The 18,710-nt window shown below is 33.7% G+C and overlaps 1 protein-coding gene and 1 long non-coding RNA gene across 17 annotated transcripts in view; one reads left to right on the top strand and one right to left on the bottom strand.

Annotated features, from left to right (window-relative positions):
* The window catches only part of GPHN (gephyrin), a 429,045-nt gene that overhangs the window by 58,224 nt on the left and 352,111 nt on the right, over nucleotides 1-18,710 (top strand). For 9 of the 16 annotated variants that reach the window (XR_004185388.1, XM_021941883.2, XM_031669110.1 and 6 more), the window contains exon 3: nucleotides 10,588-10,626. The exons of the other annotated variants lie outside the window; for them this stretch is intronic. Coding sequence is in view for 8 of the 9 variants with exons in the window: in XM_021941883.2 (XP_021797575.2) it covers nucleotides 10,588-10,626 (39 nt within the window). In the remaining variant the exon portion in view is untranslated. The remainder of the gene's footprint in view (nucleotides 1-10,587; nucleotides 10,627-18,710) is intronic. 16 annotated transcript variants of the gene reach the window in all.
* LOC103886321 overlaps nucleotides 4,891-18,710 on the bottom strand; it is a 47,501-nt gene continuing 33,681 nt past the window's right edge. The window contains exon 2 of the long non-coding RNA XR_004185391.1: nucleotides 4,891-7,440. This is a non-coding gene — a long non-coding RNA (uncharacterized LOC103886321). The remainder of the gene's footprint in view (nucleotides 7,441-18,710) is intronic.

The raw sequence follows: 18,710 nt of genomic DNA, 5'->3' as shown, positions 1-18,710 counted from the left end.
AAGCAATTCTCGTGCCTCAGCCTCCTGAGTAGCTGGAATTACAGACGTGCACCACCAAGCCCAGCTAATATTTATATTTTTAGTAGAGACAGGATTTCACCACATTGGCCAAGATGGTCTCAAACTGCTGACCTCAAGTGATCTGCCCACTTGAGCCTCCCCAAGTGCCGAGATTACAGGCATGAACCACCGTGGCTGGCCAGATTGCATTTTTTTCTGATTTGATAAAGGTTGGATAATTCATTGTCACTAGTGATATATTCGTAATTATAAAGTTCCACAGATCGTAAAACTCATTTCTATACAAAGTATTATCCCTTTATGTCCCATTATTACTTCAAAGCAATGTATGTCCAAAAAAGGTATTATTATATAAAGGATCTTTTATCATTCTTAAAAAATAAAAGTTTAGTTATAGACATATAAGCAAGGTGAAGTGAGGGCCCTTTAGACATAAATGCATAAATTCTAGAAGAGCTAAAAGATTAAGAAATATTAACAAAAGAATATCTCTATGCTTATTTTAAAAGTGTTTGATAATATAGTAAATTAGAAAATGTTAAACTGTTAAATATTTAAAAGGCACAAAATAACTTTCAGTACTTTTAGAGCACTAAGCTGTATTGAATTAAGGGTTGTATGCTAATATATTATTTTGATCATAGGTAAAAGAGTTAAATAAAAGCCTAGCATACATGTATGTCTCGTCCACTTGCTCATTCGTGAAGCTTTTGTTTTTAATCCTCAATATGTGTTCAGTGCCATGCTTGGTACTGAAGTTAAAAAATGGGTGAGACTTTCACAGGAGTAAGCAATGTGGCCCACAAGCCAAATCCAGCCTGTCACCTTTTTTTGCATGTCCAGGAAGCTAAGAATAGATTTTACATTTTTAAATGGGTGAAAAAATCAAAAGGAGAGTAATATTTGTGAGGTGAAAAATTATTTGGAATTTGAATTTTAGGGTCTATAAATGAAGATTTATTAGAACAAAGCTACACTTATTTATGTATTGTCTATGGCTAAAATAGCAGAGTTGAGAAGTTGTAAACAAGATCATATAGCCTATAATGCCTGACATATTTATCATCTGATGCTTTGCAGAAAAGCCTGTCCACCCCTGGCCTGTTGGATGACAACAAGTCATCTTTACTCACATTTTTTTATTTTCTGACTTTTACCTTTGGTTCTTTAGTAATCCGAATAATGTTAGGTTTCCTTCCTTATATTTTTAATTTTAGGTGGAGCAAAGAAAAAATGCTTTTCTGCCATATTGAAGTGTATTGCCCCATTGTCTCAACAGACAATACAGCATAACAAAAATAAAATATCCCTTATTCTAAGTAATATATAGAATTCTGCACTTCAAAAATTAATAAAATGAATTTGTTATACATTAAGTAAAATCTCACTCTTAAAAATAATTTTAAACTGACAAAAAATAGTTTTAAACTGACATTCTTAGAAATGCCTCATAACAAAAGTATGCTGATATAATTGATGATTATGAAATAATCAAACAAAAGAAGAAATAGCAAAAATACCAGGAAACTATAAATTTGACATAAGGAATATTTATTTAAAAGGGTTCTTATGCCAGGCGCGGTGGCTCAAGCCTGTAATCCCAGCACTTTGGGAGGCCGAGACGGGCGGATCACGAGGTCAGGAGATCGACACCATCCTGGCTAACACGGTGAAACCCCGTCTCTACTAAAAAATACAAAAAACTAGCCGGGCGTGGTGACGGACGCCTGTAGTCCCAGCTACTTGGGAGGCTGAGGCAGGAGAATGGCATGAACCCGGGAGGCGGAGCTTGCAGTGAGCTGAGATCCGGCCACTGCACTCCAGCCTGGGCGACAGAGCGAGACTCCGCCTCAAAAAAAAAAAAAAAAAAAAAAAAAAGGTTCTTATAACTGTTTCATTATGGAAGTGAAGAGGCATCAGACAAAGTGACCAATGCTGAAAGAGGGAAAATACTACAAAATGGTACCAAAGAAAGCTGACCTAGGAAAAGACTCTGAATTTTAGAAGGTATATTCTGTTTATAGGCTACTTTTAGGTTTCTTTGGGGCAGATAAATAAATATCTAAGCTTTTCTACAAACTTTTTTCACTTAGGTTATTAGATTTTTTTCATGAAAATGTCAGTTTTCTAATACAAATTAAAGAGAGTTATAAAAATTGTTTTATAAACAATTTATTGAAATGTATGTGTGTCATAATTTTGAGTGTTTGTTACTATAAGACAAGTATTATTTTATGCAGTCATTAGTCATTTTTCTTTCTTATATTGTAATGCTTCAAAAATAAGAACACTGTATAAGCACTGGGAAGAAGAAAAAATTGACCTAAGTTACTAACAACATGTTAATGATTTTCAGTTTGTTACTCCTGTGAAAGATAGTGAGAATTTACATTTAATAACTCACCTAAAAGTTAATATTGGCCATTTTAACAATCAGAAAACACTCTCCTACAGAAACATAGCAAAAAACACCATATTTAATCATTTGTTTTTGATAGAAAATTTGATTTTGTTTTGAGTAAAATAAAATACCTGTTATACATGGTAAGGCTAAAATTAATCATATTGAACTAGGATTTTGACTATCTTAAAACTGTTCTATGCAAATAGGAAAATTAATATTAAATTGCTTACAAAGCAGAATACTAGAAACCCTTATACCTGAAGTATTTAAAACTGAATTTAATAAAATGTTCCATTCCTCTATGGTCAGATTTGATGGTTATATTTGATCCCATTTTAAGGAGCTCATCGTAATTTTATGAGATAGGTCCCATGTCATATCTTCGTATAAACATGTTGGCATGCAATATGGTATAGTGGAAAAGGCTTACACTACAGAGTCAGATTCCTAAATTTGAATATTAGTGCTACTACTTACTAACTATGAAACTTAAGGCAAGTTGACCTGTTCAAATCTGTTTTCTCATCTGCTAAATTAGCTGATGCCTACCTACCTCTCAAAATTGTTGATTCTAATAATAAACATAGTCAATAATAAAAAGTAACACATATAGCAATTACTATGTGCAAGGAACTCTTTTAAGCATATGTTAACTCATTTAGTCTTGAAAACAACCATACAAGGCTGGGTGTGGTGGCTCATGCCTATAATCCTAGCCCTTTGATAGGCCGAGGCGGTGGATCACTTGAGGTCAGGATTTTGAGACCAGCCTGGCCAACATGGTGAAACTCGTGTCTACTAAAATACAAAAAAATTAGCCAGGCATGTTGTTGCATGCCTGTGGTCTCAGACTCAGGAGGCCGAATCACGAGAATTACTTGAACCCAGGAGGCGGAAGTTGCAGTGAGCAAAGATGGGGCCACCTGGGTGACAGAGTGAGACGCTGTCTTAAAAAATAAATAAATAAATAAATAAATAATATATGTATAAGGCAGGTACTATTTATTGTTAGCTCTGCCTTAAAGATGCAGAAACTGTGACACAGATTGATTCATTGACTTGCCCAAGATTTTTCAAGTAGTAAATGGCAATAAATGTGTGTAAAAGGATCTAACATAATGCCTGTAATCTTTGTAGATGCTCAGTATTCATTCTTTTTCTTCCTCATTTAACAGTACTACCTATTATCTCTAATTAGATATGGTAGCCCCAAATACTTTTGCTACTAACCATTGTGTTTCTAATAGCTATTGTTAACTACAAACATAACTGGTGGATATGTCTTAAAAATAAGGACTTGTCTTGAAACAGCCAGATATGTTAAAAAATAGCTTTTTAGCAATAGCCCACTGTATATCTGGGGTTTATAATTATTTTTATATTGTCCACTGAAAGCAGAATTTTTTTTTTCAGATCATAGGCACACTTAGTACCTTCCTGTTTGGTAAGAACAGCATTCATTGTCTTTGTTCAATGTAACAAATATTTATGAAGCACCTTGGGCTTTATCAAACCTAAAGCTGAAGTACATATACTCCTAAAATAGTCACATGACAATTCAAGACAGTATAAACCTGGTACCAGAAATATTCAGCCAATTCAGGCAAAAAGATTTATTCAAAGAGAAAGATTAAAAGTGAACTTGAGTAATCAGTGAAATTTTTGTAAAATTTAAGCTAAAATTGAGTGGGATTCAGGTTTTGAAAGAGGAAGACATTATGGTAGGAGTAAAGAAGAAGGAAAATGTTGAGCAAGGCACAGAGAAATACAAACATAAAATCTTTCTGGCTAAAACAGAATTCACTTTACATAGAAGGATGGATACACTAGACCTACATTATTTTATTTCTTTCAGACTGGCTAGGGAGGGACCAAATATAGAAATGAGAGATTTACTGTATTAGTCTGTTCTCACATCGCTAATAAAGACATACCCAAGACTGGATAATTTGTAAAAGAAAGAGGCTTAATTGACTCACAGTTCAGCAGGGTGTGGTAGGCCTTAGGAAACTTACAGTCATGGTGGAAGTTGAAGCAAACACGTCCTTCTTCACATGGTGGCAGCAAGTAGAAGTGCAGAGCCACAGGGGGAAAGGCCCCTTATAAAACCATCAGATCTCAAGAGAACTCACTATCATGAGAACCATGAGAAAAGTATGAGGGTAACTGCCCCATGATTAAATTATTAATACCTCCCGCTGAGTCCCTCCCATTACACATAGGGATTATGGGAATTACAATTCAAGACCAGATTTGGGTGGGGACACAACCAAACCATATCACTGTCCTTATTCAAAGATTCCTTGGAAACCAGAACTCATAAGTCTACTATCAGTCAGTATAGACAGTAAAATCATGCTTTCAGGACTTTCTTAGACACTTTTTTGGATCAGCATTTATTCAAATGCATATGAATACATTCCTCAGTAGGACTAACTTTATTCTTTTTGGAGTTTGTTTTTATGCCCTGGTTAAAAAAAAAAAAAAAAAAAAAAAAAGTTTTGATTTAATCTGCGAACATAGTAACTATCTATCTATTTATTTATTTATCAAATTTAAATTACTGAAAGGCACCAAATTCCAATTGTGTTGATTTGTTGTTTGGAAACCTTTTCAATCAATATTTCCCTTAGAATCAAGAATCAAGACAATCAAGGAATATGTTATCATAGATTTTGTCAGTGCTATATCTCTAGTTAGCTTAGCATTTGTATAAAATTACAAACTTTATAATAGTAGAGAAATCATAGTATCTCAGAATTTGAAGAGAACAAAGACCATCATGTTCAAAGCCCTAGCATGCCCTTTCCATCATTCCAGCCTGAACATTTCAATCATCACTTCTTCTATCGAAGAGTTCATTATTTAGACAACTCTAGTTGTTTGAAAGTCTAAATATATCAAACTGAAATCTGTCACCTTGTAATTTCTACCCACTTGTCCTAATTCTGCTCTTGGCTGTGCTCTAAAGAAGGTTAATTCCTCCTTTACATGACATTTCTGATATTTGAAAAGAAATGTTACGATTCTCCTTAAGTCTACTTACTTTTGGATTATTTTTGCATTTAATCTTTCCACCAGGCAGAGACTTGCCCAAAATATACATTCTCTATTTTTTATGCATGAAAAAATAAAAGCTCCATAGTAAAATGGTACCAGTATAAAAATTATAGGTACAAAATTAGACCATTTAGATAAATAATTAGAGCAATAATTGACTTTGCATTTAAGACTGTTAAGTTGAAAGGGTCCTATTCCACATAATAGCACTGAAGAGGGAAGAGTACATTGTTCCTTGAGGTCAGAATTTTTGCAATTTTGAGAATAAGGCAAAAACAAAAATTTCCTATGTGAAGAACCCACAAATAAAAATTAGATATTCAGTTTCCTTTAAATATATGTCCTAATTGTATACCTACTCTGTGTCAGAATATGCACTCAGCTTTTATGGGGCCCTATGGATAAGAGAGATCATATGTTAAATAAACATATAAGCAAGTGTACATGCAAGTGATGGTAAGTTCTGTTTCTAATTACAGTTCTAACTAGAAAAATAGTGTTGCCCATAGAACCTTTTATGGAGTAGCATAACAGACTGGTTAATTCTGCTCCATAATGGGCATAGAAATAATAAAAGTAATATGGTGGTTAAGAGCACAGACTATTTGGGTTTGAATCTTAGATCCACCTGTTATTAGTGTGCAACCCCATATAATTTACTTAACTTTAAAAACCTGTTTTCTTATGTGTAAAATGAAGATAGTAAGAGTACTTGCCTCATAGAGTAGTTATATTATGTAAATAATATAAGCAAGGCACTAAAAACAATATTTCCTTGTGATATAAATCTTTGCTATTGTTATCTACAATATATTTAGAAAGAGCTTTAGCTTTAAAAATAAGTAAGTGATGGTTGAATAAATACTATAAGAATTATTCTCTGTAAGAAAAAATCAAACAGGGTAGGACCTAAAGTAACAATAGTATAGTTGTGGAAAAGGGAAAGGAAATACCAAAGAGGACTTGTTAAATCCTTATTTTAGCTTGAATTTATCAGTAATAATATCTTGAAATCACCTTTCTAGTTCACCCTTCCAAATCTACTCTTGTGAAATAAAAAGAGGCTAGCATACCAGAATACTTTGGTTTTGCAAAATGAGTGCTAAGAAATTAACAATTAAAATATAAATAAATATTTTGCAGATATATTAGTAAAATGCTAAAAGTATATTTATCTAGAGACATAGTCTAAGGAAGGGAGATTTCAGGATATTCCTTTCTTTACTACTCTCTGGAATCAGGAATATGGATTTCTATCTCTGTATATTAGGTGCCCATCTATGAAATGGACTTACTGTTGCTTTTCACATAAAATGTAGTAAGATGACAACAAATGAGTACTTTATATCTGTCAAGTGCTATGAGCTTCTTGGAATAATATCACTGAATTAGAAGGGAAGAATATTCGTAACTTTGTTGTTACTGCCTGCCATAAAAGGCATCTGATAGGGACTCAGAAAGTAGATTCAGGCAACAAAGTAAACAATTTGAATTATTCTAATAATTTTACCAGTATTGGAACTTGGAACTGCTACTAAAATATGAAGGACAAATGTCCACTGGAGGTAGTAACCATTTTAGATAGTTATTAATGGAACACAGATGAGAAGTAGCAGAAAGGATCCAAGTTCCTTCAAAAGATGCTGAAAAGAAAGAAGCAGTAAACCTCTCTTGTGTGTACAGTTTGAAGATGATGGTTGTCAGTGTCACTGAATGAGCAAGACCAAAAGCCAAAGGCAACAGTGTGGAAGAAGCAGTCCATCATGCTGGAAGGACTAATTGATATACAAAGAAATAAAGTATACCTCTCTGTGAAGAATGAAGATAACATTATAGCCATGAGTGCCACTGGGATAATTTAAGTGTCTTCCCCCTCAGCTTCTTCACTCCTTTCTATAAGTTGTATTGCAGCAAATAACATAATGTCCTTGCGTGGAATAATCCTCAGGCTAAACCTTTATGGAAAGAAAAGCTAGGTCAGTTTTGATTAGGAGGTGCTTCTGAATGCAGTTTTACAAAATTTTTTAAATACTCTTTTTTACAAAATGGAGGTATTTAAACCAGAGAGAATATAATTGTTAGTTTTGAATATTGTATAACTATAATGGAGTCTTATTATAATGTGTCAATTGTCTGCTGTGATTCAAGATTACATTGTATAGGCAAACCCATTATAATGAGGTCACTTTAATAACCCCATTGATGGGATTCAAAAGAAATTCATATTATGCTAATTTCCAACTATTGTTAGGGTATGTATTTAGAAGTTTGGTTAATTGTGTGATACTTTGATATAAGTTCCCTTTATGGGCCCTATTTACTTCCTTTTTCATTCTCTCCCATTTTGCCATTTTTAAGACTTACTGGTATTGTACTTTGTCCCTTCAAGATGGGGCTGCTCTCTGGGGTAGATAGATGAATGAATATCACCCTCTTTAATAAATAATATTTAGAGGAATGAGAGGCTACTTGTATATAATATTGAAAGCAGGCCAGGTGCAGTGGCTCATACCTGTAATCCCAGCACTTTGGGAGGTCGAGGTGGGCAGATCACCTGAGGTCAGGAGTTTGAGACCAGCCTGGCCAACATGGTGAAACCTCATCTCCACTAAAAACAGAAAAATTAGCCAGGCATGATTACATGCCCCTGTAATCCCGTCTACTCAGGAGGCTGAGGGAGGGGAATCATTTGTACCCGGGAGGTGGAGATTGCAGTGAGCCAAGATCGCACCACTGCACTCCAGCCTGGGTAACAGAGCAAGACACTGTCTCAAAAATAAAATAAAAAATAAAATTAATAATAATAATAATATTGAAAGCAAATCCTAGTATAAGTATACATTCCCCCAAACATTTACTATGGGCAATAGTAGCAACAATATTAACAGTAAATTCTAGTGTATCATTGCTTAAAGTTTAGTTATTACTCTTTGCCTTCTAAATATAAAATACTATAGGACAGGGGTCAGCACACTTATTTAAAAGGGCCAGATGGTAAATTTTTTAGATTTTGTAGGCATATGGTCTCTGTCAAAATTACCCAACTCTGCCAGACCTGTAGCACAAAGGCAGCCACAGGTGATATAAATAAATGAGCCTGGCTGTGCTCTAACAAAACTTTATTATGGGCAGTGAATTTAGATTTCATATATTTCCATGTGTCATGAAATACTGTTCTTCTTTTGATTATCTCTTGAATCGTTAAAAAATACAAAGATCACTTGTAGATTGCAGGCCATACAAAAAAAAAAAAAAACGAAAACAGGAAATGGGCAGGATTTGGCCCTGGGGCTGTAGTTTGCCAACCCTGTTATAGAACATTCCTGTTCTATAGTGCACTAGCATCTGCTCTGTTAATCTAAAAGCTCAATAGTATGTGAGCTTTCAGAAGAATACTCTGAAAATTTGAGACTGAGAGAGGAAACCCCATAAGAAGTTAATGCTTCATGGACTCAAATATGTACTTAAAGCCTACAAGATATAGGTATAAAAATAGATATAGATATAGATATATACATGCCAGGCACTGTTTCAGATGTTGAGATAGAGCAATGAGCTAATAAGTCAAAAGTTCCTACCTTTATGGAATTTACATTTTAGTGAGAGGATATAAACTATTAAAAAAACAAGTAAACTGTATAGTACTGGAGATGGTAAGTGCTATGTGTAAAAATTAACCAGGGAGGGAGGATAGTAGCCCAGGCAGGAAAGAGGGTTATAATTTTAAATAGGGTCATCCATTAAGGAAGGCCTCATTGATAAGATGACATTTGAACAAAGACCTAAAGGAGGAGAAAGAGGAAGCCATGGATCATCTGGAACCTGAATGCCACCCTTAGTGTAATAGAGTAGAGGCATGGCATGAACTGACATATTTTAATGTAGAAACAAGTTAGGAGACTATTAAAATAACCCAGGTGGAAAATGACAGTGGCTTAGACCAATGATAGAGGTGGAGGTAGTGAGAAGTAGATTATTGATATATTTTGAAGGGAGAGGTAAACAGATAGAATAAGATAAAGAGAGAAGTCAGGTATAAGACCTGACTTGGGAATTAGAAGGATGTAGTTTCCATTTAATGAAATGGAGAAGACTATGGGAAAAGTAGGTTTGAGGGGGAAGATCAAGAATTTTACTTTGGTTATGGAAATGTGAACTTCCTTTAGGTATTCAAGTGGAGATATTGAATTGCAATTAGATATTAGGTATATGAGGCTGAGCACAGTGGCTCACACCTGTAATCCCAGCACTTTGGGAGGTTGAGGTGGGCTGATCACATGAGGTAAGGAGTTCAAGACCAGCCTAGACAACCAGGTGAAACTCTGTCTCTACTAAAAGAAAAGAAAAGAAAAAAGCCAGACGTGGTGGTGCACGCCTGTAATCCCAGCTACTTAGGAGGCTGAGGCAGGAGAATTGCTTGAACCCAGGAGGCAGAGGTTTGCAGTGAGCTGAGATTGTGCCACTGTACTCCAGCCTGGGCGACAGAGTGAGACTCCTTCCCCCTGCCCCCCAAAAAAGTAGATATTAGGTATATGTATCTAGACTTCAGTAGGAAAATCTGGGCTAGAAATATTATTTTTGGAGTCATCAACATATAAATGGAATTAAAATCCATGACAATTGATGAGATCACCAAGATATTTACTGATACTACTATTTGTTGATTGACATTACTGCCCCTGATTGTTTCTCATCCACTTTCAAAGAGGTAGGTAGTTTCTAGTAATCTGTCCCCTCTGCTCATTCACAAAGAGTGGAAGGGATCCCACTGAATTAGAAGCCCGACCTACACAGGAAGTACCATTAGTTGACCATCTTCCCATTTTGCCATGGTGTAAACATAAGAGTGAATTTTTCCAAGTACCTCCTTGCTGGAAACTGTTTGCATTGGAGGTAAGTGTGAAAGGGGAGGTTGTGGGGAATGATGGGGTGAGGGCTTCCTAAACCTTTCCCATAACTCAGAAATGGTTTCATTCTGAGGAAGGGAGAAGGTTCAGGCTGGTTCTTATTTCCCTGAACCAGTTCATATAGCCCTAAATTTGACCTGCTTTCCTCAAACTGGGAGTCAGAAATCCCTTTTCTCTTCTGTTTTTCTGCTGCAGAAATTCCCAACATTCCCATTTTGTGGGCTCCAGAAAGGGGTAAGCGAAGACTTCAATCCCAGCCAATCATTTTCAGATTAATAATTTTTAGTGTTTTGGTTTCTTTTATCATCATAAAAAATGCTTGGACCCATTTTTCACATCTGTTTAATTTCTTTGTGGATTGCTATGTATCTATGTTCTAGGGTCATTCTGTATCCCTGGGCAATAGAGTTCAGATCCATCTGCTATTTCCATTTGTGTGCTGTTCTCTTGTGGATTCTCATTTGCAGTTTATTGATTACTGTATCCTAGATGGAAGACACCCAGTTCAGGGGACTGCCTCACTCTCAATCTCATCTTTTCCTGAATGGTGTTTTATTCCTCTGCTGAAAGCTTGTTATTACCCTATACAACTGCTTCTGATGATCTGTCATTGTTTCTCTACCGTTCTGTCTTCCTGCTTGATTGCCTTTGGTTTTTGTCTCTCCTTTTTGCCTCACTTCACTCATCTGCTGAATGATTTGCATTCTTCACTCACTGGTACTTTGTCCATCAGCAAATGGCCTGGTACTGCCGTATCCATCTGCCATTTTAGCATTTTAGACTGCCCAGCATTATCTATCTGCTCCCCTACAATTCCCCTATACTATGGCCTAACAAGTGCTACGCCATCTGCCTGCCTGATCTTGCCCTGCCCAATCTATACCTGTAACACTGTAAGTAGGTGAGATTGTTTAGCATTTCTGCTATCATCTACACTTGCCTTGTGCCACTGAGTTAGACTGCTGACTGAGTTTGCTCGACTGTTGCCTCCTCTTCCTATTTGCTGCCTGTGGCTGCCCCATTAATTTATTTGAGACATTGCAATCATCTCCTATGTACTTGCAACTTGCTGTTTGGCCTGTGTTGCCTCCTTTATAGTTTGCTGCATTTAAAAAATCACTGGCATTGCTCCTCTGTTGTCTTGTAACCCTGATCATATTTTATTTCCAATAAAAGTTTTACCTACATATTGTCCTAACATCTTAGAAATAGGAAAATGCTTTGCTATTTAACAGCCCAGTCCAGTTTGCTCCTAAAGTGACTTTTTAAACTCACTACCACCTGTCCTTTCTGCTTTTTTGTACAACTCCACATTCTTCTCTTTACATAAGAATATATATTTTTAAAAATCATCATCTTTGCTTAAGTTTTCTTTTCACATCATATATTATGTACATTTATTTCTCATGTATGGGATCTTTCAATAATTTTCCATATACTAAAATTATTTCTTAATTTATTTTTCCTAAATTTTCCAGGGTTTTATAAGGACAAGTTACTCCTATTAATTTTATTCTTTTTAATAAGACCAGCAGATTTTTTTGCAACTTTAAAAGTATCATCTCTAAAAATAATAAATTTAATTATCTTATAATTCTTTGTAGTTCAGATTAAAGTAGCTTTCTGCTCTGCCCTATTTTTTCCTTTGAGAATATCATTTCTCAGCTTCCTCATAGTTTACGTAATACCAGTTCTTTAGAGATCCTTTAGATGTATTTATCTTCCTTCCTTTTAAACTCTTTTCTTGTATGTTGGGTAAACCTTTGAAATTGATATTTTCTCATTATTGTATTTGCAAAGTACTTGGCATCTAAAAATAACTTGCAACATAACATTATCTGCACTGTAAACCTTATAGTCTTAATAGCTTTTATCTAAATGAAAGCTCAAATACAAGAACTAAAGAATAATTTTGGTGAAATTTGCAGGAGTCTAAGGAGGAGATGTAAAGTGGAGTATGTATGTGTGCCTGCACATGTGTATATAGAGATTTGAAGTGTTTTATGTGTGTATCTACAACATCATTGTGCTCGAAGTGTGGAAAATGCTGAGTATCCATATTACATTTTATTTTTACAAAAAAATCTAAAGAGGTGATAGATTTAGGGATATGGAAAAAGTATGGATGGTTTTTATTTTCTTTTAATAATATAGATAAAATTCGTCAGTGTGAAGAAAAGGATGCTCTAGGAAAGTTAAGAAAATCATTTCAGTAGCTTTTTAAAATTTTGATAAAATATAAACATAAAATTTACCATTTTAACCAATTTTAAGTGTACAGTTCAGTGATATTAACACATTCACAGTTTTGTGCAGCTATCACCACTGTTTCTAGAACTTTTTTTTATCATTCCACATAGAAACTCTGTACCCATTAAATAAAAATTCCCCATTCCTCTCTCCCCCAACCCCTGGTAAACTCTAATCTATTTTCTGTCTTTATAAATTTGCCTATTCTAGATACCTCATATAAGTGGAATCATACAAGTTTTGTCTTTCAGTGTCAAGCTTATTTCACTTAGCAAAATGTTTTCAAGGTTCATTTATATTATATAATGTATTAGAATTTCATCCTTTTTTAACTCTAATTAATATTCCATTGTATGTATATACCACAACTTGTTTATCAGTTCACCTGTTGGTGGATACTGGGTTGTTTTCAGATTTTAACTTTTATAAATAATGCTCCTACAAACATTGGTGTGCAAGTATCTGTTTTTCTTTTGGTTATATAACTAGAAATGGATTCAATAGCATTTAATACTTTTGTCCACGAAAAAATTAAATTAATAGCAAAGAGATCAGGGAGAAACCACATAATTTATATGAAAGATTAATAAGTCCAAGATATTATATTAGGAACAGAAGAAATTATAAACTTTTAGAAAGGCTACAGAAGGCCAAATGATAAAATTTAGAAGACTGTATTCTATAAATAAAAGGGAGAATGAAGTTAAAATAACACAGATCTTGGATGATTGCAAGATAACAAAAATGATTCTGAAGAAAGTTAAATTTAAAAAAAATAACCAACTTAAGGACAGTATGATGGCACATCTTTGAAATGGAATAATGTGGGCTTTTATAGAGGAGAGAGGTAGGCATTTGAAAGGCAGAATTTAAATGAAGATGACTAAGATGAGGGAACCAGGTCATGTTTAGAGGAACCAGAAATGGGAACAGGAATTCATTTCAATCCAGAGATCCTTCATCCTGTATACTCAGCCTTCTACCACTCATAGACATTTTTCTAAAAAGATTCCTAGGCTCAAACCCGAGATTCCGATTCAGTAGGTTTGGAATTTGGTTTAGGTAATGTGCAAATACATGCCTGTTTGTGTGTGTGTGTGTGTGTATGCACGTGTGTCTCTGTGTGTGTTTTAATCCACTGATGAAACACTGTACTCTGTACCATAGTGTCCTAGACCTTATAAGAATTAAATAAGTTAAAGAGAATTGGCCCTTGTCTTCAAGCAGTTTAAAACTGCAGTAGTTAAAATAATGATGGACTTAGGAAAGGCTTTCAATCTGTTAGGTGATAAGTTCTCATTTGTTAATTCAACAATTTTAGGGTGGTGATTTTTATACTCTATCAACTGAGGTTCTTCATCTAAACTATCAAACACAGAAAATTGTTTGACTATCTTCTCAATTATCCTAAGGGTGGCACACCAGCTAGTACCATTCTATATGCGTGAGAGAGAAGTTAATTCACTAGATACAAAAATTCTCTCAGAACCTTTTAAGAAAGGTTGGGTAATCTGTAGTCTGCTAGGAATATGTGACACAAAGACATAAAACTTTGCTCTTAAGGGGCTCACATTCCAGGAGAGGGGAAAAGACATTTAACAAAAAATGCATTTCTAATATCAGCCGCACAATTTTGTTCTTTTCATCTAATGGTCTGAGGGAAATGTTCAAAGTCAGAGTGGCTGTATATAAGGAAATCCTTTCACCTCTTCTAAGCATTATTGATTCAGGAAGAAGAATGTAATAAGAATGATAAATTCTGTATTACAGCTTTTCACAGCTGAAGGATGCTGGCAGTAACTTAAATGTCAATAGGAATCTCTTTAATTTTAAAGCCTAGAGCATTCAGTGGCAGGTTAGTGATTTCATTGATAGCTATTAATAAGCAACAGTAACTAAAACCAGGTTTATTAGTTTCATAGTGAAGAGTAGAAAATGGTTATAGGTAAGTTGATAACTAATGTCCAATAGTCTGTTCTTGAACGTAATTGAAAGCACAGTGAGAGATTTTTGCCCCCGAAGTACAACTCTTATACCAATAATGAAAATGTTCAGGAATTTAATTTATTCTCACTATCAATTAAAACTCACTAAAATTCCTGGTGTCAGAAGGTTCAGTCATATTCATTAGTTTTTCTTATGGATTTAATTATTTCTGAACTATAAATTTATTTGTCCTCCCTGTACTGATGTGTGCATTTAAACTTGAGAGCAGTTAGCTTTCATTCCTATTACTGAGTACTTCACACTGATTCCTTTAGGATAAACTTTACTAACACATTTTTCCTTCTTCCTTCCAATTTCTTACCAAACTTTATTTTAACAGCACAGCTATGGGAAGGTCAAGGTTGTCATGTCAACAGAAAAGCACTACAATAGAAATTACGACCAGATTAGCTTGTTTTCTTAGCAATAATGAACAATTTTAAAAGATTTTGCTTTGCCTGCATTCATTCTGAAAAACATTTCAAAACAGAAAAAGCAGATTATGCAGATATTTTAATAATGTGGAATAAAGGAAAATATAAGAGTAACATAATTTTATGAAACTCATTTTATTAATAATAAATATACTTTTTCTTGTCTTATGATCTCTGAACTCCTATTTTATTTTGAGGAAACTGAATTTAAAATAGAGTGCTATAATGTGTTTCCTTTGTGTGAAAGTTAATCTGAGAAGACAATACGTCTATCTCATTCTTACTAGGCTTCAAGTCCTTTATATCTAATAACAAGAAAATTATCTGAATTAGGCAACTACTGTCTAACAAATCATCTATTTTTTCTTTTACTTTTTTATTTTCTCCACTGAATGACAGCAGAATGTATTCAAGACCTTGCAAAGGATATGGTTGAAGACGTAGCTTCCTTATATAAACATTTTGTGAAGGTGTCCATAAAATGAAGTGAAACTTTTGTGAAGTTTCACTTTTTTGATTTTGAATATGGATAATAACAGTAGCAGGCACTAATAATCAGTCTCTTAGTTTCTCAATTTCTTTTCCCCCCATTTGCCCTCCTACCATCAAATACTTCAATGTTGCTGGCAGAAGCTAACTCCTGGCACAAGAAGTCAGGTAGGTGAGAAAGAGATCACTGGGGGAAAGTAAATTGCCCCAGAAAGACAGACTTTTTGGTACAAAGATCCTTTATTCACACGTAACAGTCTTTAATTTTATGAACATCAAAATCAATACCTGAAAAGTTCACTAGTTAGATATTTGGAAGTTTTTAAAATACAAGACACCACGAGACTTTTTGTATTTGACTTAGAATGCTTTTTAGATTTCTTATAATATTTAGTAATTATGAAGAAATTTAGTGTTTTTTACTTATATCAGCAACATAAAAACTGCTCAAATTTGATTCCTTACATGTTCAGGAATCAATTTTTCTTTGGTTTATTCATAGCCATAGTAGTACATGTATATTTACTTTGCAATCAAAGGTAGTAATTGCCTTACAGAGATCTTAAGCAGAGGTCCTCAAAGAAAATACTATATCTCTTATAAGTTAAATTATTTCTCATCCAATGCTTTCTTATCAAAATTAAGATAGACTCTGTGAGAGGGATAAAATATGAAGTCTGTTTAGATATCCTGCTTCTCATGAAGGTTAGTAACTACGTGGTAAGGCTAAAGACCATCTGTAAAAAGCTTCTCTTTTACCAACAAGAAAACTGGTTTTCAAATTTCCATACTTTCCAGTTAGTGTTAAAATATTAGGAGCACACCATTTTGCATATTATATGTGTTCAACCACAGCATAAAATGACCTTTTTATTGTGAAATGGGTATTCAAACCATATTTTAATAGAAAAATATATGGTCATTTAGGAAAAGGAAAAGATGACGTTCATCTTTTTAATAATAGAGTTTTAAAATAACTCTTTTTTTACTGAACATGGAAATAATATGTGTTTTTTGCAAAAAAAAAAAAAATTTGGTGAAAATATAGCAAAGTAAAATGAAGTTAATAAAAACACTAATAATCTGAATCCACAATTATTACCTAAGACTAATTCATTAATTTGTCCAACTGGGAGCACATCATATATACTGGTTTATAGCTTGGTTTTCTTAGTAATATCATCCCAATTATTATAATAATTACTAAAATGTATAGTACACTTACTGTATGCCATGTGTTTTTATAAGTACTTTGTATATCTACAATATTTATTTGTATATTTAATCTATACAACAAGCCTACAGAATAGGTAGGCTTATTGATAAGAAAATTACATTTAGAAAGATTAAATGATTGAATAAATTGACCTAGATATAGCAAAAGATGATAGAACTAGAATTTGAACTAGGTAGTCTTTACTCCAGATACCTTGCTCTTAGCCACTCTCCTTTTCAGATAATGTAATCTTTTTCTTCATTTAATAACTGTTCTACAAAAAACTGGGATTTGTCAATCACTGAAAAATATTAAAAACCTATGAATAATTTAATTTCGCTATCATTAAACATTTAGGTTATTTCCTATTTTCTATCACATTCTCTTTGTATAAATTATTATGTATACTTCTGATGATCACTTTAGAAATATTTCCATAAAATAGAATAACTCACTCAAAATTGTGAAGTCTCATATTACATATCACTAAATGACCCTCTTAGAATATGTACAAATTTATATATTTGTACTATCAGTTTATGAGATTGTATTTCCATTAATCATTATTAATCTTACGAATCTGGTAGGTGAAAAATTGTGTTTTTATTGGCATGTTGTAGAATATTAATTTTTAATCTTACCAATCTGGTAGATGAAAAATTGTATTTTTATTGGCATTTATAGAAGAGTTAGATTAAACACTGTTCTTGAATTTATTCAGTTTTGTTTCTCCTTTTATAAACTGCCTGGGTTTTTTGTTTTGTTTTGTTTTTGGCTCAGTAGCTGTTCTTAAATACTGATTCTAACCACAAAGAGGACTGTAAAGAATTGGTTGTCACGAAATAATTTTGGTAAGGTCAAATTTATGTTTTGGCTGTATCATTTTGACACATAAACCATTCATTTTCTCATTTCTCAAACTCCAGTGACATATTAGTACTCAATTATTTTATCACTCATGCTCTTAACAACACAGATCAAGCCAAAAACTATATCCTGAATCAAAGGCATGAAGTTAATAAAATACAACCACATTTCTTTCTAATAAGTTAGTTTTTCCCTTTGTGAGATTTTTTTCATAGCTGATGCATGATAGTTTATATTCTAGCTATCCTTTTCTTATGTAATGTTCACTGTTAAATAATTTACAGATAGAAACTTAATGAACTTCAGTAATTTAGAACTAATGGTCTATTCATAGATATAAGCCCTGGAAAATAATGTATAATTAGGACATTTAATACACTGAGCTACTATTAGCAGTCATTTTTAAAAATACCAAATATAAACTTTTACACAATTATTTTGCTTGGCAAACTCATTTTTCTATATAGGAATTCCAAAGGAGACCTTATTCTAGTGTGCAATTAATATGAATTATATCTGATTATCTAGATACTGAAACCATTTTATAAACTTCTCTGACATGTAGAGCTCAACTTCCTCTTAAGTGTTCAAGAGAACCTATTTTTTTTTAGTTGCTTATAATATGCAAACCATTTCAGAACCCAGAGTTTTTTGGTAAGTGAATTAACATGTGGTTTGTATTTTTACGTGGAAACTATATGTATAAATGGTTTTCAACCAGGATAAATTTTGGTTCCCCAGGGGACATTTGCAATGCCTGGTGACATTTTTGGTTGTTACAGTTGGAGGGTACCTAGTGATATCGGGTGAGTAGAGCCCAGGGATACTGCTAAACATCCTGTAGTGCATGGGACAGTCCCTACAACAAAGAATTATCTGACACAAAATGTTAATGCAGAGATTGGAAAAACCCTCATGACATAATATCATTGAGTACGCACTAACTGCCAGGTTGTGCTGGAGGCTGCGGATACATGCGTAGAAAGTTATGATCTTACCGGTTAGGAAAGTTACATTTCATTGTGAAACAGAAAGATCTAGATTTTTTAAATGATAATTTAAATGATAATGAGATT

The sequence above is a fragment of the Papio anubis genome, chromosome 7 (genome assembly GCF_008728515.1).
Source record: "Papio anubis isolate 15944 chromosome 7, Panubis1.0, whole genome shotgun sequence".
Taxonomy (NCBI): domain Eukaryota; kingdom Metazoa; phylum Chordata; class Mammalia; order Primates; family Cercopithecidae; genus Papio; species Papio anubis.
The sequence above is the reverse complement of the archived record's forward strand: the minus strand, read 5'-3'. Positions and strand labels throughout refer to the sequence as shown.